Genomic DNA, 20,893 nt, shown 5'->3' with positions numbered 1-20,893 from the left:
ACAAGAGGCAGGGAGGCTTAGGTAGGGGGTGGAGTCCTGGGGGGCAGTTAGGGGCAGGGGTCCCAGGAGGGGGCAGTCAGGGGACAAGGGGGGGTTGGGAGTTCTGAGGGGGAGAAGTGGGAGGGGCAGGGGCGGGGCTAGGGCAGGACAGGGGCGGGGCTCCTCCCATCCTCTTTTTTGCTTGCTGGATTATGGTAACCCTACTCATGTGAGCAGTCCCAGTGACTTCACTAGGAATTATTCATGTAAGTAAAGTTACACGTATGCCTAAGTGTTTGAAGTATCAGTGCTTCAGCAATATACTTTTAAAAAACCATGCCAGGAACTATTTGTTTAATCCATTACATTTTTAAATGGCTTCAAATGAAAATAATCACCAGGCTGCAGCTAGAACTACTACTTCCAGAATGCAAGGCAACTGAAGCTCTAATCATATGACTTAAACTGAGCTCTTGCGATTGCTAGCGTCTGCAGTCACATGATAGAGTCACATGAAAGAGTAAAGATGGCTGCAGTGACAGAAGAGCAGTTTGCAGCTCTGCAGATCTTACTGAAGGTAAAAAAAAAAAAGACACAAATGTACTAAGTTAGCATGGTGTTTGCTTTTTAAAATCCCTGTACTGTTAAACAGCTGCTAAATTCTGCCCAAGAGGTGGCTGCATTTCACTGATCCCTGGATAGAGTTTGTAAAGCAGTTTGGGAAGAAATATGCCAGATAAATGTGACTAATAAAAAGAGACAATGAAAAGTGTTTGAGCTCATTCGGCTGCTGCCTTAAATGGTGTTTCTCTTCCTGGGCTCAACAGTGGTGCACTTTGGAAGCTGCCACTTATAGAGATGAACTGCATGTAGTCATTTATGCAAACTTTGGAAACAAGGGAGATGAGGTTTTAAATTGGTGATGCATTCAAAAAATGCTGTCTCCCCATGGTGGATCAATTCCGTGCACATAAATGAGCTCTACAAGCCCTATCGCCTCTTAACAACAGAACCAGAAGAATGTAAAATGAAAGCTTCTGTATTAATAAATGACCACCCCCTCCCATCCTTTCAAGCAGTATTTTTTTCCTGGTTGGTGTGGTCAAGGATTTGTAGGACTGATTTAATTTGTTGCTCTTTTAAGGATAAAAAAAAGGGGGGGAGAGGAGAGATTCCAGATTTGAAAACACACACAAATAATTCAGTAACACAGTATGATCTGAACACAGGATTGGGACCCTGGTGCTCCTAAATTCCAATTCTGCTCCTGCCACCAACTCCCTATGTGGCCTCAGGCAAGTCACTTCACCTCTTTGTTTCAGTTTCTCTGTCTACAAAATTAATATAATGCTAACCTGTTGCACAGGGGAGTTTTGAAGACTAAGTAGTTATTAGGTCAGTGCTTTGCAGTTGTCAAACACTATAGAAGTACTCACGTTTCTCTGCATATAAATAATGGTTTCTGAACCCTGCACTCATTATTTTCCAGGCTTCCTCAAAAGACGTAGTTAGACAACTATGCCAAGAGTGCTTTTCTAGCTCAACAAGAGGCTCGAGCAAATTGATTGACAGCACCCGTTCCAATCTGTCTGTGACATCAGAAGAAGCAGCTCAAGTAAGAGTACAATTGTAACACCAATAGACCTGAGCCTCTACTGTATGAGCTAAAAGCCAACTGGCTGGTAGCTAAGGCTGTAGAGCAGACTCATTTTATCTCTCTAAGTGATCTCGATGCCACTAGATGGGACACAACACCACGCCCAGAGGTGTGTGTTACATACCAACACTTCATCAATGACAATACGGTCTTATTGACAGGGCTTGCACGTAACAGGTGCTTTTCCCTCTGGCTCCTCTCTTCACAAGCAGCCAAACACTGGTGAGAAGCAGATTTTGAAACTAAAAGTCGGTAGTTAATAATCTGCTTTCACTGTGATGGCTAATGTGGCAGTACAAAATCCTCAATGCGACAGTCAAGCTGTCAGAACTCCACTGGGGCTCTGTGTTGGCCTGTGAGGACAGGACGTCCTCACAGATACTAGAGCACAAAATGGGAAATTCTGCTCAACAAGTACACTCAAAAGGGATGCAAATTCTATATACATTCATCTACCTTACAGCAGGGATCATGAATCAGTCAATGTTAGCAAAGCCCCTTAAAGGTCTAAAGTGCTTAAATATAATTAAGCAATTGTAGCAGTGTAAGAACAAACATTAAATGCCTCTAAAAGCCACTCCAATTTATTTCATGCAGTAAGTTAAGAAAGCACTGGGTAGAATCCAAACAGGTTTTTTTTCCTGCTCCATTTACCTAGCCAAGGTTTTTAATAAATTGTGTTTCATTCTGTGAGTTGAGTGAAAATATGGCTTTAAAACTTGCTCTGTTCAAACTGAATTGCTGCCTATGGTTAAAACTCCAGTGCTACATCGGGATCAGCTGGCACAGACACTTGTGTTCTATAGAATACCATGCAAGAGTGGGGCCTAAATCATGCTAACCGGCTTAAGTTTTTTCAAGATTTAGGGTTAAAATATTCAAAAGTGCTTAAGTGAGTTAGAAGCTCAAGTCCCATTGATTTTCAATTTTCCCAAGGCTGAACAAGCAGTACAAAATATAGGTAGGACTATTCTATAGGAAGCAACCCTTCATCAGCAGAGGGATGGGCAAGGTCACCCAATAAGCATATTCTGCTTCCAATTTCTGTAACTTCATATGTCTAGTTCATCCTTAAATGTAATTTCTTCTGTAAAGTAGTAATATGAGCAATTAGGACCTGACTTTCAGAAGGGCTGAATGCTTCCAACTTAGCGCAGCACCACTGAAGATCGGGCCCTGGTTGTTTTTGAAAACCCTGGGGCAGTAGTTATAATTATAGTACTTAGTAAAGGGCGTAATACTTAGTTGGATAACATGACCCTGAATCCTTAACAGGAAGCTGGAGTTGTCTGTGTTTGGAGGGTGCGGGTTGGAGTACAGTGAATTGTGAGCTGCACGTATCAAGGTCATTGTCATTCCTTACATAAAATGAAATTCTATGACCGTGACTTTGCAATTGGCTCCATGAGGGCCTGCCAGCGTGCATCTGATTGCTGGAGCTGGGCCTATGCGTGTACACTGCCCTGCACCGCATCTGGTTACTGAAGTCATTAAGTCATTCCCTGTGCAGTATGTAGTGCCCTTCATCACTTCAGCTTCTTTTCCATTATCTGTTCCTTTCCTGCAGCTGATCTGCTCTTTGCACAACCTCACCAGGCACATTGTGTATCGGGGCCTGTCATCTGCGGAAGAAATTCTCTCTCTTTTCCCAGAGAACTTCCACCAGAGTCTAAAAAACCTCCTGACCAAGATAATTTTGGAAAATGTGTAAGTGCTTGCCATTTGATTTTCATTTGGATGTAAAGCAAGAGGGTGTTAGACATTCCAAGTAATCACATGGCTGGCAGTCTGGAACACCTAAGCATTGTAAGGGTTAGTGATGTGAGCCTTTGCCACAGTCATTGAGCACTATGGGGCTGGGGAGGGATGTAATGCCCCACCAACTCTTTCAGTTGCCACAATAAAGTTGCCACCTGCTATAGGTAGTCTCATATCTCCACCCACTTTTTCTGACTGATCGTTCAGAAAGGAGCCACCCTGCTCTGCACTGCTGCTGTAATCTCTTTTAAAGCCCTGATCATATTTTTTCTCTCTCTCTTCCCTTTCGCAGCTCCGTCTGGAGGAGTGAAGCACAATCAAGTCAGAGTAAGTAGCAGGTTGCATTTTAAGGCTATTAATATTTCCAAGAGGATGAGCGAGACCTTGAAATGTAGAACTGTGAGGTATACTAAAATGGTGTTTGCCAAACTTCTTTGAAAACTGAGCCCCCCTTCAGAAAGCGAAAGCAATGTTGCCCCCACTCTGCAACCTTCCCATGGATTGTCAAGGGCTTATGTATTGTAGCGTATACATCTTCAGTGCCATCCCAAACTGTCCTTGCTCTCCGACCCCCCCATCCTTACATGTTATAGAAAACACTAGCATAGATCTTTATAATACAATTCCTCTGCTTTCTCACATGGTTTGGTGTTTAGTGAACTGTTAACAGTGCTGATATTTAAAGCATCATCACTGGCATCTGAATTAGCCCACTTTTAAGTGTCTGGACAGTTCACCCCTCAGAGACATTTTTTCAGGCTCTCTGCAAACTCAAGCAGATTTCTCTGCATTGATTACACTTGCTACACTGTTGTTTTAAAGCTTTTCTTTCAAAAGAAAGCTGACACTTTAGAGAGAGTATGGGCCCTCCTTGCCCCTCCCACTGGGGTAGGGGCGGGGGGCAGCACACCAAACACTCTGGGAAAACACTGCAGTAAGAGAATCATTAGGGAAGGGGGTTTCAAACATCTTGATAAGTACAAATGGTGGAGAGAGGTTGTTCCACAGTTGCATAGCATCACTGGCAATTACAGCAATTGCTTACACTAAATATTGTCCTGACCATACTTTTCCACATATTGCAATGTGATCTAGGAAATGAGATGAGCCAGTGCCATGTGCCCAACCAGCTCTCCATGGCCTATCAGCAATGGCTCTGCTGACTGCTGGTGGCCCTCGGACCATGTTCAGGAACCCCTGCTTTAGGGCTTCTGGCCCTTATTTTAACCCAGTACTAACTGCTGAACATGGTGGAATATCCTGTTGGAAAGAGAGATTATTTTCTGGGAAATGTTGGATTATGCTATTGCTATTTATAAGGCATCTGCTGCACATTGTAGAGGGGCAGACACGATGACTGAAACAACAAACATTATGAATGGTCAATTGACATGCTCATAAAGATTAGGACAGTTTCCTGGACCTCCAAAGCTAGCGGCAATGACTCCCTTGCCAATTAAAAGACAAGACTAAACAGATGCATCTTACGTTGTGTTGTGAATGCTTCCAAATACTGGACTGTAACTGGGAGTGGCTTCCAAAGGCAAGGGCTTGCCAACCATGGCTGCCCTGCCCCCTGGGGTTCAGCTCTGGGGACAGATGGCAAGAGCAGGCTCCAAACTGGGCTGAATCAGTGCTTGAACTTGGCTCGCCCATTGCAGGTGAGTCCCCTCACCAATTGGCTGTTTTGGGGTCTCTCTCTGCTTTTCCTTGAAAGGTCTTGGTTTCCTCCACGTGGTGAATGGGAAATGATCTTTTTATTTATTTATATTTTTGCGGAATGGGAAAACAGTTTCCCGCCCAGCTCTGCTTTGGAATGCAGCTTGTAGTTATTTTCCAAGGCTTTTCACGTATCGGTAGCTCTTCCAGTTTGGACACAAGAGTCATGTGATCATCCTGCTGCCTTGGCAGACTTGCTGTAGTATTGATGCTTTTAAGCTTGCACAGCCTCTGACCTCTTAATAACCTTGAAAGACACAGCTAGGCTGTGGGCACTCCGTCCGATGAGACAATGTAACCCTTTGCTCTCCTAGGTGGAATACAGATATACAAATAATTTAACTGTCAGCCAAGTTCAAAGAGCCTCATTCTCTTGAAGGGTTTATAGTGTTTCGGGCCTCTTAAGCACCTACATCAGTATTGCATTGAATTGCTGTTGAATTCATTAGATCTAGTCCAATAGAAATAAGGTCAGGCTGAGATCCATTAGTCATCCATCAAGTAGAAGTGTCTCAGTGCTTTTAATGAATTGGCCAGGCACACAGAGGTGGGTGTTCCCCTGTACATACACTGGAGTTCCTTTGCTAGCAGGCATGGGAGTGGAAATCATGTACTTTACATTGCTTAGTTTTCAGATCATTCCTACATGATTTATCTTTGGCTGCAGCATGGAGTGAGACACGCTGTAGGGCTCAAATCAGGGCACGCTCAAATGCTGGTTGTATGCTGCAGGCAGCAAGCCAGTTCAATAAGGCAAGAGGGATGCTGGGATGCCTTTGGAGAGGGGAGTTAGTGAACCTTATTGCTCCCTTCCCCCAATTGTTTGACACTCTTTCTAGGGTTGTTTTGCATGCTACCACCCTTGCGTATGGTGCTGGGATAACCTTGTGTGCTGTTTCATTGCCATGGGAGGGGGTGTCCAGCTGCCTGCAGCTTGTGTGTCGTGCAGAGCAGAGGGCTGATTGAGAGCCAGGAGGCTTGAAATGATAAGCCTTTGGTTTGTTTCGGTGCAATTTGCCGGCATGGAAATGTGGATCTGGAACAGTTCACTGGCTCCCATAGCAAAGGCAGGATTACTGCATGTGGACAACCCCAAGTATTAATTTAACTAGCATGTAACTTTCAATTCTGCAGTCTCCCTGCCTCGGCTGGTTGATATGGACTGGAGAGTGGACATCAAGACATCCTCGGACAGCATCGGCAGAATGGCAGTCCCCACCTGCCTGCTACAGTTGAAGGTAATGCTAATGGAGTCTAACCTTCCCTGGTTTATAGTGTCTAGGTGACTGACTCTCTTGCACCTGAACTCTCTGTGGCAGCACAGAGGAGTTCAGTGACAAGCTATTCATGCTGCTAGATGGGCACAAACAGAAATAATGCAAGAGAGCAGTATACTTGGAGCCCCCATGTATGAGGTCTAGAGGGGAAACCGTGACAGACTCTTTGCAGTATGCGAGAGGGATCTGCTGTTACGAGGAGCCAGCTTGCTGGGCCCTACGACAACTTGAGTTCTCTGAAATATGGGGACAGCATTAGCCTAGCAAATCATAAGGTGCCATCTGGCCCTTCCTCCAAGACAGTTATTCACTCTTCAGCCCACCCCCTCTTTAGTAGATTATTCTGGAGGTAGTGTTTGGCTCGCAGTAGACTTTGAAGAGACCTCACTCACTGATATGTTGATCAGCTGAGATGGGGTGGAAATAGCTAGCCATACAAGTTTAAATCCCAGGAGGGTCTATTCAGCCCTTCATTCTTCAAGAGCCATTGAAGTGAGTTAGGATGGGCGGTCTCTTCTGGAGGAGATATTAGGCAGGGAGAGAAAAATCTGGTAGCTGTGTACTCTGTATGGACTCTAAAGAGCCCATTGATATTTCTAGTAAGAGTAGCAGATAGACACTTCTCATACGAGATGGGGTTTTGCCCGGGTATCCTTAGTCAGAACTTCCCCTTTACTCATTGTTGTGCCAGATAGTTGCTTGCCTTCTCCAACAGAGGAAGCTGCTATGTACACAGTTTGGGGAGCACACTGTGGTCCTTCAGGAGGGAAGATTGTGATGTAGGTCAGCGATTTTTAGTCCATCTCCAATCAATTCTGATTTTGAATGGAGGCATTGAGGGGGAGGGGGTTTGTATATGTGGATGTTCATTTGAGTTCAAACCACATTTCTACTTCAGATTCAGGAAGATGCTGCATTGTGTGGGGATAACCCTGTGATCTCTGCAGTGACTGTGGAGCTGAATAAAGAAACCCTAGACACTATGTTAGATGGTCTGGGAAGGATCCGAGACCAACTCTCTGCAGTAGCAAACAAATGAATGCCTGGGATGTGAATTTCACCTGCCATTTGTACCTGGAAAGGAACTCTCCTGTATTACAAATAGAGCTCTGATATCTTACAGACTGGTATCTCTCTCTTTCTCTACCAAACAATATTTAAAAATGGTTTGATTTTTTTTGTTGGGGTGGGGGAGGTGATAACACGGTTTTCCAAAAGCAGACGCTTCAGTGTGCACTTGCTCTGGTGCCAAAAGCATTTTACTAATGTTGTCGAACAAAAACTGGTCTCCCATTCAGAGAAGGATTTAAAGGCTCAGAGCCTGGCTTAATCACAAGGGTTGTAATGGGAAATAGCAGCAGCCAGTGGAGCAAACGCTGTTTCCCTGCCCTGAGATTAGGGACGAAAAGATTGAGGATAGCTGATGGGCTGGCTTCCAGCGTTACCAGACAACAAGAGTGCTTCTCTCTTGAAGGTGTGTGTCCTGAGGTGCATGCTGTATGTATCTCTCTCTCCCCCTCTCAATGAGGCACAGCTAGGCTACAGATCGTTATTATAGGATAATGTTTTGAAATAGGGCAATTATGTTGCGGTGCATTCCCTTCTGATCGACTCCATATTACTATTTGCAAAATGACTAGTCTGGGCACCTCACTGTAAGTAACTGGGTTGGAACATCTTTAGTAGCAAGTAATTTCCTCCTTCTGGCTGAAAAGAAAGGGAGGTGGGGTTTGCTCTCTCATGTTGGGTTTAATAGACTTAGGCTTTGTCTTCCCTGCAGAACGAAAAAAGGTGCGAAGAGAGATTTAGATGGTAAAGAATCAGTAGCAACTGTGTGTACCACAGCTGGTACCTGTACCCCCAAAAGGCCAAGTAACATCTTCATGTAAAATAAATCTTTTTAATAAAAGAAAAAATAAACCAGTTACTTGATTGACTTCAGGTTTATTCTGAATACATTCGTTTCTTTCCAGACACGTTCCCTCTGTCTCGCTGTGACACCTGCTCTCTGTATTGGTTGGGTGGCAGGTTCAGGATTGTTCCCCTTTTTGGCTCTTACTCAGACAGAGCTGATCCTTTAGCTGTCTCTTTCCTCCTTTTGGAGTGACGTATCAGATCAAATGAGTCTCATCTTTCCTGCCCTCTCCCATCTCATGGATGTTATTAGAGATGGGCCTGAGGCAAAATCTCATTCAAACTCCCTCATGCTGTTTTGTGGGGAAAGAGAACAGTTGAGACCCAAGATCTAGATCCACGCTTCATGTAGGCTCCTCGTTCTATAATGTGCCCAATAGAAACCATGGATCTGAACACCACTGAACTCTGCAGCTCAGGCCCGTCTTTAGTTGATGACAGTTTGCACTTCTTTAGCACGTAGAAAAGGGTCTCAGTTCTTACAAGCACTAATTAATTCAGGGAAATAATATACAGGTGGCTTAACTAAGGCATAGAATAGTAAAGTGGTTTGCCTAAGGTCTTAATGAATCATTGGCAGCGCGGGAACTAGAACCCGCAAGTCCTGGCTCAGAAGCCTCTTTTCCAGCCCCTTGATCACACTGCCTTTCGTGGTATAAGCTCCCTCAGAATAGATTTTTGGGTTCCTGATGAGAACACTTAAACATGTTATTTCATGTTACTGAATTAGTGTGGGGCCTTTATTATAAGAGGGAGACTCACTGATTTTTCAGTCCTCTCGTTTGAGGACAATAGCTCCTTCAGAAGAGAACTCATTCAAATGAAAGCACCCTCACTTCCAAGAGAGCCAGATTGTGCTCTGCATGGTGGCTGGTTCTGAACACTATGCCAGCGACTGACTGTTCAGCCTCCAGCTCGTCTACAAGTGACACTGCCTTCAACCGCAGCACCTTTGCTGGCATTAGAAACTTTAATTACATGGTATAGTAATTACACTAACCTCTGCACATTTTTCTTTCTGGGCAGCTTTTGCGTAGGTGGTTGGCTGATTTCTTTTTATATAGAAGGTTAATACTAGCGCCACTTGGGCCTTGCTTATTGAATAGCTGTCACATCCTAGATGTAACTTGATTAAGGTTATATAATTTAACCTTCTATAGGTTTTCTGCTTTCCAATAAGCACATCAGAGATGTCACCGTGCTAGCAAGCTCTGTACAAGTACAGGCAATACTATACGTCCCCTTAATGCTGTATCCTAAAATGTTCTACAGCGTTATCTACTAGCACTAATATGGTGATGATAGCACTGATTCAGGTATTGCCAATCACTTTACAAATACTAAAGAATTAAGCCTCACAAACACATCTCAGAGGCAGGTGCATTGGGAATTATTGTCCCAGTTATACATATGAGTAAATTGAGCACAGTTGCCAACTTTCACATGGCACCCCGACTTTCACAATAAGCCAAAAAGCAAGCTAATCCCATTTCAAAACAAGGCCAAAACAAGCCCATCCCTAAGAACCCCAATACTCTATGTGACTAGATCCCCCCGGCGTGCAGTCTGGGACTGTGGTGGGCCTGCTGTGCACCCCTGACTCTCTCCCCCCGCCCCCCTGTCTCTGCTTGCCAGGAGCCGATCAAAAAAAAGAAGCAACAAGCTGCAACAAGTTACAAGCCAATCAAGCAACAAGCCAAAAACTAACCAGCAAGCAACTCACAAGCCAATTAAGCCAAAAACAAGCCCAATTTCTGCATTTTTTTCACGGGTTTTCATAAGGAATGTTGCCCAAGGCCACACAAGGAGTCAATGAGAGAGCTGGTAATGAAGCCCAGCATGTCTGAGGGCCCATGCACTACGCATTAGACCATACTTCCTCCCCAACAGCAGAGACAAATTAAAAACTAGAGACAAGGAACTGAGATTTTTCCAATACGATTTGAAAGACAATGGGTGGTGCTGGATGCTCGGCCCTTGAACATCAGGGCACTTATTTAAGTGCTGACTTGGGAGCCTAACTGTCTGCATCCATTTGTTAAAATCATGGCTTGAATATTTATCTATAAATAATACACTAGTAAAATGAATTAGTCCATTCATAAATAATCATTATGCCGGCTGAGCAACTGTGGATTTCCTGATTTTCCATGTGTTCTAAAGAGGTGCACTTGCTAGTTACCACTTCCAGTCATTGCCACTTTAAATGTAGGGGAAGCCTGCTTTGTTCTGTGGTTACAGCAGCATCTCCGCATAACTCTTCATTTCGTGGGCTGACAAAGTACACATATATCCACTGACATTTCTGAAGCTGCTGCTGGAATACATTAATGATGCACCTGTGCATAATAAGAACACTGAGTTTTACACCCATTGATATATTGCGCCCATGAGATAGCTAGGTAAGGATGCTAACCAACATTTGATGGATATGTGCACAGACAGGGTCTGCAGCTTGCCCAAGTTTACAGAGCATAGCAGTGCCAGAGCTAGCACCAAAATACAGCAGACTTTAATGTCTGGTTTTGTCCTCAGACCACACCTCTCTCATGAATATGCTAACAGGAGCAGGGTCAGATTAATACATAGGCAAAGGAGGCATGTGCCTACAGCCCAAATTTGGGATGGGGGGGGGCAACCTGAATGGTGCTGTGACCTTGGGCACCAGCAATGCCACACACTCAAATTTGGCCCAGCAGCCATGAGGGAGGAGCTGCCGGGTCAAATTTAAGTGAACAATGGGGCAGTCAGCACCTAAGTTCCCTCTAAAGGCCACACAGCAGCCTATTAAGCACCTTGCAGGCGCTCAGGGCTGCAGTGGGGAGAGATGCCTCCCCCCAGCCCTGGAGCTGCCGCGGCTGGGAGAAGCACCTCTCCCCTCCAGCTCAGGTGCTGCTGTGGAGAGAGAGAGCTTGGGGGAGTCCTCTCTCCCCACTGTAGCCCTGGGGCAGCCTGCATCCCAAACCCCTCAGCTCTGGCCCCACCCCAGAGCCTGCACCCACAGCCAGAGCCTTCACCCCCCCACACTCCAACCCTCTGCCCCAGCCCTAAGTCCCCTCCCACACTCCGAACCCCTCGGCCCCACCCTTGCCACATTAATTTTATTATGTGCACTAATATAGAGGTGATGTGTCACACATCACCTCCTCTTCATATTAGTGCACATAACAAAATTCATTCTGCACATGCGTGGGAAAAATTAGCAGGAACACTGGTCAGCACTGCTCCTCCTCGCTGCTGCCATGGGGCTGGATCCTGCACCAGGGTTTCCCCTTCCAGCAAACCATGTCCCCTTTGCTCTGCACACCAGACTCGCTCGATGACAGCCTCAAGAACTGCTACATGTACGGAGAGCTGCAGTGAGTGCCCATATGGGGCAGCCAGCTGGGAGGGGAGTGGCCAGAAGCCCTGGGCAGGGCAGTCACAAGGGGGTCAATAAGGCAGTGTCTGTGCAGCAGGAGCTAGTCACTGACCTGGGTAGGGGAGGATTAAGTAAGCAACATCTGTGCATCAGGAGCCAGACATGCTTGGGTTAATAGAGCACTAGCACAGCTGTGCCAGCAAGGACAGGGTTAATATACCTGCATACATACTGCTTGGGAGCAGCTAGCTTAGCTGGCCAGTAAAGGGACCCAGAAGTGTATGTTTGCCAATGGCCCAGTGATGGGTTAAACCAGCCCTGAACAGGAGTGAGGGAATGAATGGTAGGAATGAATGAATACATGTTTGTGCCAACTGTCCAGGTAGCTTGTTTGCAGTGACCTGAATAAGAGCTCTGTGTAGCTTGAAAATGTGTCTCTTTAACCAACAGAAGTTGGTCCACTAAAAGATTACCTCACTCCCCTTGTCTCTCAGGGAGCTTGCATGTTTTCCCCAGAAGATGGCGAACTTGGCCTTCTTATTTGATCCATCATCCCAGTATATCTGTAGAAAGGCACAGTCTGGGGCTGGTGCTATGAGAGGCTGGGATGAATCAGGTGCCTGCCACAGCCTAAACAGAGCCACTTACTTTGGCAGAAGAAGAGGGGTGAAGGGGAGATTATTCACTGGTTCGCAAAAGGCCTGTCATGTGTGAGCACATTTGTGGGCCGCAGCATTTGAGCAGATTCCAGGGGAGGCTGGCAGAACAGGAGGGAGCCGATGCCTGTCAGTAGAACACTTCGCCAGTCATTTGCCTTTTTAATGGAAAAGGATTCATGCCAAGTGTGAATCCTTCCTTCTGTGTTTGACGCAGATCCTGCCCGGGACAGCTTTGGCACCCCAAGAGACAGTAACAGTGTTATACACTGAAAATTGGAAATCTTTTTAAATGAGTGAGTTTCAAACAATGCAAATTCCTGATATAGCCCCTTTAAATAACAGCATGAACAGACATTTACAAAAGGTCTGTACAATAATATTCAAAGGGGTTTTCTGCTCTTCTGCAATATTACCAAGATCTTTTAAACCAACTCAAGAGAAACATGCTTGAGCGCACCTCTCCTCCCACTCCACTTCCTCTCTGGGCACATTTCCACCTGCTTGCTGCCTTTTCAGCTTCAGCGTTGCTGCTGCTATTGGTGCAGGGCCTGGGACACAGAGTGCATGAAATCCTCCCTAGAGCAGTGCAGGAAGGAAGTCATCTCGCTAGCACAGGGGACAGGAAGCACAACTGCGCATCAGCATAACAGTGGAACAGACATGACACAAAGTGCTGCCAAACACACAAAGTAAACAAACTGAATAGCATTCAATACATTTCCACCCTATCCTTATCTCTTCCAGTTTCGGAGGTATTATTTGTAACAAAAGTATCGCTTTTTCAGACAGAAATGCGATTTTTCAAGTTGTCAGCGTCCCTTTATGCAGATGAGATGGCGAAGGTTCAGTGCCAACGAGCGGTAGACTTATAATAGCATCCATTAGTGCTGTTAGCAAGAGTCTGCCAGGGCTTCTGTTTGTAATTTAGGGGGTTATAACTCAGCAATGCAAAATAAAATGCAGAATGAAACTTTGCATATAAGATCTGGGCCTCGGAGTGAGCTTTTTTAAAAGAAATAATAAATCCCAATGGTGCTTTGAGACTTTGGGCCATGTCATAAATTATTGGTACGAACATGGAAACCTAAAGGATAAGGATGGTGGTACATCACTGCCTGCCACCTGCACTGACAGCAAATTGACCTAGTCTGAAATACCCACCTCATCCTAATGAATTATCCTCACTCATTGCTCCAGAAAAGAGTGACCGCAGTTCCTTGCCAATAAACTTAGAGGCAAATTCCTTCATCTGCTCTAAACTTAACCCTATGCACGTCAGTAAGGCTTGCTAAGCAAGCAGCTAGATGTCAGTCCTGCAACGTGCTCCACATGGGAACAGGGTTCTGCCTGCACGGAGCTTATGACAGGGTCAGGGTCCTAGGAAGTTAGTGCCTTTTCCCCAGGAATATTCCTGCATCATTTTGGATGCCCTTCTTCTCCTAGTAGGGAGATAGCTCTTAATTATTTTGGCCCCAGCAGCAATAATGGCAGCTGTTACTTTGTGGTCTGCTAATCCAGGCAGGTGGAGGTGCAGGGAGAATCATGAAAGTCTGACCTAGATATTACCAGGAGGAAAATATGCTTTATTAAAACAGGGATGTGGTAACAGATAAATAATCAGAGGGTCACACTGAAATCTAAGAAAGCTAGGAATGTTAATCTCAGTAATGTATTTTAAATCAGCCCATATTTCCTCATTTTTACTTTTACTGTGAGGGAGAAGTGTGGAGAATGTACGTCCTGTTTCTCAGGATGTTTTTCTTTTCCAGGGGACAGATGGTAAACATCAAATGCCAATAACACTCCTATGTAAGACAGCACCATTGTGAACATTCCTATTTACAGTTTCTACCCATTGCTTTCCCGTCACCTCATTTTTCAATTTGGTGTTATTTGCCAGATGAGAAATTCTGGCTGATAGTAACAAAATAAAGCAGGTACCCACAAAACTGCACTGGTCTGGGTGTGGTACTGTAGCTCCTAATAAAGCACAGACCCTTGCAGGAGAATGGAAGCTGCACATGTTTCTGCCTTTTTTCTTTGCCCCTCTCCTCAGACAAATATTGAACGGACACTGAAAAAGCTTTACTCCTTAAAATAAAAACCTAAGCAAAAGCTGTGGCTGACCTAAGATGCACCATTCTAATCACGCTGCTCCTCTACTGTGTTTCTGCACTCTCTCTCTGCACTGTAAGTTCTCTGGGGCAAAGACCCTGTCTTTGTATCTGTCTGTAAAATGCCAAAGCACCCTGTTGATGCTATACTCAAAATAACATTGTCCTTTGCCTCCTGTTTGTAACGTGAAGTAGGGATAGCTTAATTATCGCAGGATGAGGTTTCAGCTAACTAGACAATTTACATCTGCAGGTTTCCCGTCATAGCGTGCCCACTCGGTCCCTCATCCATCCTTAGATTAACATTAAGTGAATGTGCATGTGTGATGACACCTTGTAAAGAAAGCCTGATTGTCAAAGGTGCTGAGCAACCACAGCTTCCATGGACTTTGGCTGGAATGTCAGATGCTCACCACTTCTCAAAAATCAGCCTCAAAGTCCTGTCTGCTTCCCAGATCCCGAGGCACTTTTTGTAAGAGCAGCAGTATGCCCTGGCATCTTTGGCTAATATTGCTCCTTTCCCCACTGCTGTCTATCATACTGTACCCTGACTGCCATCCAGAGGTTGTGAAGGTTTCCTGTCTGTTGCTTGATGGGTTTAAGAATGATCCCTTTATGTCAAGAAATTTATATTAAGGTAACAATCATACCAATATCACCTTCTCTCTGTATAAGCAATAACAGGAGCTATGAAGTTTGCCATTGATTGAAAATGAACTGGACTTTCAGGTAATGAATTCAATTCATTGATAGTTCTCAGCAGAGGGGGAAAGTTTTGGAAGCAATCACTTCAAGTTAAATATCCTGGTCACAGGTGGTAGCCATTCTTAACACAAAACTGAACACACATGCAGCTATCTCTAGTAATAGGAATTCTGGGGAGGCAGCATCATCTAGTGATTAGTGGTGGGACAGCGAGTCAAGATTCCTGAGTTTTATCCTCAGCTTTGCCATCCAGTCACTTAACTGCTCTGTGCTCAGTTTACCTTTCTGTACAATGGGTGTAATACTGAGACCTACCTACCTCATAGGGGAGCAGGGACAATTAAGTGATTCACGTTAGTCAGTCCTCTTGAGGTCTTTAGGCAAAGGTGCTGATAAGAGTACAAGGTATTGTTATTTAGCTGAGAAAAGGCATTAGCACTGTAAGATCCTATGTTAGTGCCCTCCCATTTACTTATCTGACAGCCTGAAATTATCTTTGCCAGCTACCAAGAAAATGGCTGTTTGCAGAATGTATCAATGTTTGCTGTGCCTTAGGGCCAGATTTTTATTTTATTTTATTTTATTTCACCGGGAGTTAGATGTTTACATACCTTTAAAAATCTGGCCCTTAGAGCACAGCACTAGACAGCTTTCAAAACAAGCTTAACAAGTCTTGACCCAGACTAAAATCTGAAACTTTATTATAATCCTCTTCAAAGGAAATGTGTGTTCTGTTGGTATGTGAAGCTTAGAGCATGGCCTCCTTCTCCCTGGCCCACTTTAAAAGTTTGCCTTTATGGCTCACTCCTTTGAAAACCGAGCCCTTTACAAGAAAATGTGTTTGTTGTGAACACAGGCCACAATGAAAGAGCAGCTCATGTCTTTAACATCTCTTAAGAGCCCCCTGCTGTCCTGTCTCAGTCTGAAATATGCCAGGTGAAACCCTGCTTGCTTTCATCAGAGGAAGGTCCCAGGACTTGGCTCCCCACTGAGATGGCCCAATGCTCTTAAAACTTGCCTCTCAGTTTGTAGATTTGGCCAGTGGGGAGCTGAATTCAAGGGGCGTAGAGGAGATTTCAGGTACATCAATGTCCCCTATTCCTATGCATCTCTCTATCCAAGCCAACTGTGCATGTCTGTGCAAGTCTGTGCACAGCTGGAAGGAATTTTTGGCACCTCTGAATTAATCGACCCTAGAGATGGATGTGAACCCTACTGATGTGAAGTTTTGTTTTCACAGCTGGGTCCCTGTTCACTGGGTTGTTTTATTTTCTGCGAGGCTGTCAAGCCTCTACATGTTTACTGTAGGACTGTATGCAATATGGGCAGTGTGGCCTCTTTATAGCTTTAAAGGGGATATTGTTCAATTAAGGGTCTTCTCCTGTGCTGTTTGAGCATGGGGCTTCAGCGGAGTTTGCAGACATAAGCATTGTCTATGCCCATGTATGGAGTGATGCTTAGCTCAGACCTGTATGAACATGAAAAGGGGAAGAAGCAGAAACGTGAGGGTGGGGAAGAAACCCGATTAGGTTATGAACGGACGAGTCTCAGCCATCAGGGATGAAAAAGGCCTAATAAGAAATCTCTGCCCATTAGCTGGGCTGCACCAGGGAAGTCACCATAGCCATTCAGTACCTTAGCACCTGTCTCCATTCCTACATGTACCCTGTTGGGGCACCCTGTTATAACACAGCAGTGTAGCTTTGTTCCTGTTGTAATGTGTAAATGATATTGCTCTAAGATGGGGCTGGCCCATGGAGAGGATAAGGGATCTACTACTGTCACCTAAGGGAGACCTAATTTAGCTCAGCTCAGGCTGATTTTTCACGGGATCTTTCATGACCATAAAATGGCACCTCCAATAGCACTAATAATAATAAATCATCATAATACTTTGCTCTTATATAGCACATTCCAGCAGGAGATCTCCAAGTGCTCTACAAAGCAGATGGTTCTTTTTACAGTTCTCCACATTACAGGCAGTGGTTGAATAAGCGTGTCTACTTTAAAAAACCCAAAACATCTTCCACAGCTTGATTGTTTGTTTGTTTTGGGGTTTTTTTGGTCTCAGAAGCTCTGTTTCAGCCTTGTTAGCACATTTTCTGCCAGTTTGAAGAAAGCTTTGAAGGGCAAGCCTGCCACTGAAGCCCAGTGCTGCAGCTCTTTGATGTTAATCCCAGCTTTGTGTGTCTACATGACATTACTGCAGACACTGTGGTATTCCAGTCACCTGGCAGGAGGAGTTATTAGGGAGTGACAGCATCAATAATGCTCTGATTACTGCAGCTTTTCTTCCTATTCGTCACTCGGAGCATTAGAAGAAGAGCAAGGGAGAGGAGCTCTTGTTATGCTCTTCGCTATAAAGGAATGAGATTTAAAATATCAGCCAGCAGGCCTCAGTGACAGCAGATGGCAGACTTTGGGGCTGGGGGCTGCATAGACTAGAGTTTGTAGTCCTGTTTTAGCAAGAGTTAATTGATTGCAAAGTAACCTGCATTAAATAATCCTGCTGTAAATGCTAGTCTAGACAGTCCACAAATGATTATTCCAGGGCACAAATGTCTGTAGTTTACCAGAGGGACCAGCTTGAATTAAAACAGGACCACAAATTCTAGTTCAGTGAAATCCTGGGAGGGTAGACTTCCCTCCACTGAGTTCTGCAATGGCTGGTGACTCCGCTCTTATTGTCTAGAATGGATTAGAGAGTGGTTAGGTAAAGATCAGTTCAGGGATGAGGTTTCAAGGATAGACAGTGCTTTAAATTGCCAATAGTCAGTCAATATTTGAAATTTAGCAAGAACACAGGAAGTGAACAGTAAGCCCTCCAAATAAGAGAATAAACTGCCACGCAAGGGCTTTGCACTCTAGCTAATAGCTGGCAACTAAATTGTGCTTATCCTGATGGAATCAGGAGCAATGAGCTTTAATCCTGTTACATTATCAACACTGTAAATTTCCTGGTCTAAACGTTCCCAGTAGATCAAATGTCCTTGAAAACTGAGTGTTCCTTTAATTCCCAACACTCCTCCTTAAAAGCATAGTCCTAACCATTACAAAACCAGTGGCCACAGCATCTGTCATCCACTTCTGGGACGTCTCTTCTACTTGATATGCTACATCATAAGCAACCATATTGGCTACAAAAGTGCTTCTAGATAGTGTTGGATGGATTCCCTATGACTGCTTATCCTGGTACTCAGGTAGACAAATAACTGAAGAAAAAGATGGGGAAACACTTCATAATTTTTCAGACGAATGTAAGATCAATGAGCTGGCCTCCTGTGGTAAGTCAGGAGTAGAGAGCTAACCTTGCTCTCCTAGTTTAATTAGTTTCAACAGTGAAATCTTGATATGCCTCAGTCTGATCCCAACATATGGCTTTATTTTTGAATGAAGCTTAAAAGGGTGGTTTCATTTTTTTGTTTTAGGCTCAAGTAATTCTCACTTTTCCGTCCCAACTAGCTGTTCCAACTATCTGCCAGATATTACTTATTATCTGTACAGCAGTAGCACCTAGCAGCCCCAGTCCTGGACCAGCGTTAGGTATTTCTAGGGCACCATAGTATCTGAGCACAAAGATGACAAAGGACTAGAGAAGAAAATATGGTGACAGAGCATTAATTTTATATAATAATAAAATAATAATAAACAAAACCACTTGAAATTCTGTCTGGAGTAATGAGCAGTGACCCTCAAAGTTCCAGAGAAGAATCCTGGTTCTTGAAATTTCACAAGAACTGGATCCTTGTCAGATACGTAGTACTGCCAGGTTCGAGCCAGGTTGGAAATCCTGTGACAATAAGTGCTGCATTAAGGCCCAGCCTGTGCCCCCTCCAGACCTCCCACTCCACTCATCTATATTACGTTAGCATGAGCTCTGTTTAAGCGCATTTTTATAGAAAGGGGTTCACTAGGCCCACACAAGCCCCAGATCTGAGCACACATCACTCCTTGTGGGTGAGCCAAACCGAAATCCAGAACTGATTTTTGCAGTCGGCCTCTATTCCTGTAACTGGCAGAACAAAAACCTGGATCTGAACTTTGAAATGTTCAAAACCTAGATCTGGAGTCTAATTTTGCAGCGTGAGCCCTCAAACCTCTCTAGTTCTAACACAGTCCCCCGGCCAGCAAAAAAACAAGTTCTTAGATTCACTGATTCATCCACTCCACTCTCATGCCAACATTCCCTCTTGCAGGGTCCCCTCCTCTGAAGAGTTGGATTTTTCTGCTAGGTCACAAATTTTGCTTTAGTCTCTTGGACATGCAGCAGCCTAGAACTGTATGTGGTTCAGCTCTGAGCAGGGTTCATAACCCCAGAGAGCAGCTTGCCATGGCTCTAGTCTTTGGCCGCCATGTCCGCAATGCTATTAGAAGTAGCCAAGGCAAATAGAATGTGACGGCTCCAGCATTTAGCGCAACTGACAGCGATTACTGGGGAGCACCAAAAAAAAAAAAAAAAAAGCCAAACGTTATTAAAAATAACAAAGCTTCTGATTTCAACATTGAGGGATCTTTTCCTTAATACTCATGAGCAGCATGAGACCTAAAATCAGTTCTGACGAAATCTCATTGGCTTGACCGCCTTCCTTATCTGCTGCCTAGCCAAACCACCATGCAGTTCCCGTTGCTTAGGAAACGTAGCGGGGAGGTTGGGGGAGAGAGAAGGTCTAATATATGGAGAGAAAAGAGCAGTAGCATTTCATATAACTTCTGCTGACAGTGACAGCATCAAACTTGAAGGGGATTTGGGGCCTAGATGTAATTTATCCACAGAATGATTAGCAGTTTATATAGATATATATAAAACTAATGTATTTGGAGATTTTTTTTCTTTACTTCTTTAAAGTCAGTCTGAGTGCTGGATACACAGCCATGCAGTCTGCAGTCCTGTCTGAGCAGAACACATGTAACACATGCAGCGGCAATGCAAGTGTAAGAAACCCAGACTGTACAGACACCATGGTCATCAGGAGGTTTTGGTGCCTAGGACTTAGAGCACTGTATGCACAATCCCCCATCACCTGCACTAAAGGAGCAACTTCTAAGAGGGCATTGGATATAAATGCTTATAGTACAAGGAGCAAGAAGTCATGCTGAGGATCCTGGGTTGAATCCTTGCTGATGACAAGTGATGTCTATATATGGTCAGGAATTCAATACAAAACAGCACCCCACATGAGACCTCAAAGGCCCAGAATGAGCATATAAGACACCAGGTGAATGTGTGTTTTCATGTCTCCCTCTAGTGACTGACCTAGACTGAGGATAAGAACCTGCTACTCTTTCGTTCAGCCACCAGCCATGGGCTTGTGGTTTGGAGCTGAAGGCCCTGAGCGTGATCCACTGCCAATGACAGCAGTGTGTTTAAGGAAGCAGGCACATTGTGTCACACAAGCTTCCCACACAGCACCGTCACCCTGCAACGTGCCTCAACCTTGAGCTGGCAGGGCCATCACTTCTTTTGGGTCTGAAGGCAGTTCAGCAGACATGGCTCATTCAATGCTTGACCTCTTCCCTGAAGCTTGTTTTGTTTCGTTCCATTTGTTTTTCATAGATATCTGGCCATTAGAAACTGGACTGAGAGCCATCAATTTATTTCACATAGGTCACTGAAAGAAACATCAAGTGGGTACATTTGATCGCTACGCATAACAAAGCTGGATTCAAATCAGCAACCTAGACAATCTTGCCCAGAATCCCATGAGCCACCCACTGTCTCCTAATGAGCTGAGATTCTGACACAGAGACCC

General features: G+C 44.6%; 1 protein-coding gene across 1 annotated transcript; it reads left to right on the top strand.

Annotated features, from left to right (window-relative positions):
• The first annotated feature begins 478 nt into the window (after positions 1 to 478).
• On the top strand, positions 479 to 8,301 carry COMMD9 (COMM domain containing 9). The gene is made up of 6 exons (XM_024215466.2): positions 479 to 556; positions 1,469 to 1,594; positions 3,204 to 3,343; positions 3,687 to 3,721; positions 6,248 to 6,351; positions 7,289 to 8,301. The coding sequence occupies exons 1-6, from the start codon at positions 479 to 481 to the stop codon at positions 7,427 to 7,429; spliced, it is 624 nt and encodes a 207-aa protein (XP_024071234.1). The 3' UTR covers positions 7,430 to 8,301.
• The last annotated feature ends 12,592 nt before the right edge of the window (positions 8,302 to 20,893 follow it).

Source organism: Terrapene carolina, unplaced genomic scaffold (genome assembly GCF_002925995.2).
Source record: "Terrapene carolina triunguis isolate 2854851 unplaced genomic scaffold, T_m_triunguis-2.0 Scaffold96, whole genome shotgun sequence".
Taxonomy (NCBI): Eukaryota; Metazoa; Chordata; order Testudines; family Emydidae; genus Terrapene; species Terrapene triunguis.
Note: the sequence above shows the minus strand (reverse complement) of the source record. Positions and strands in the feature narration are given on the sequence as shown.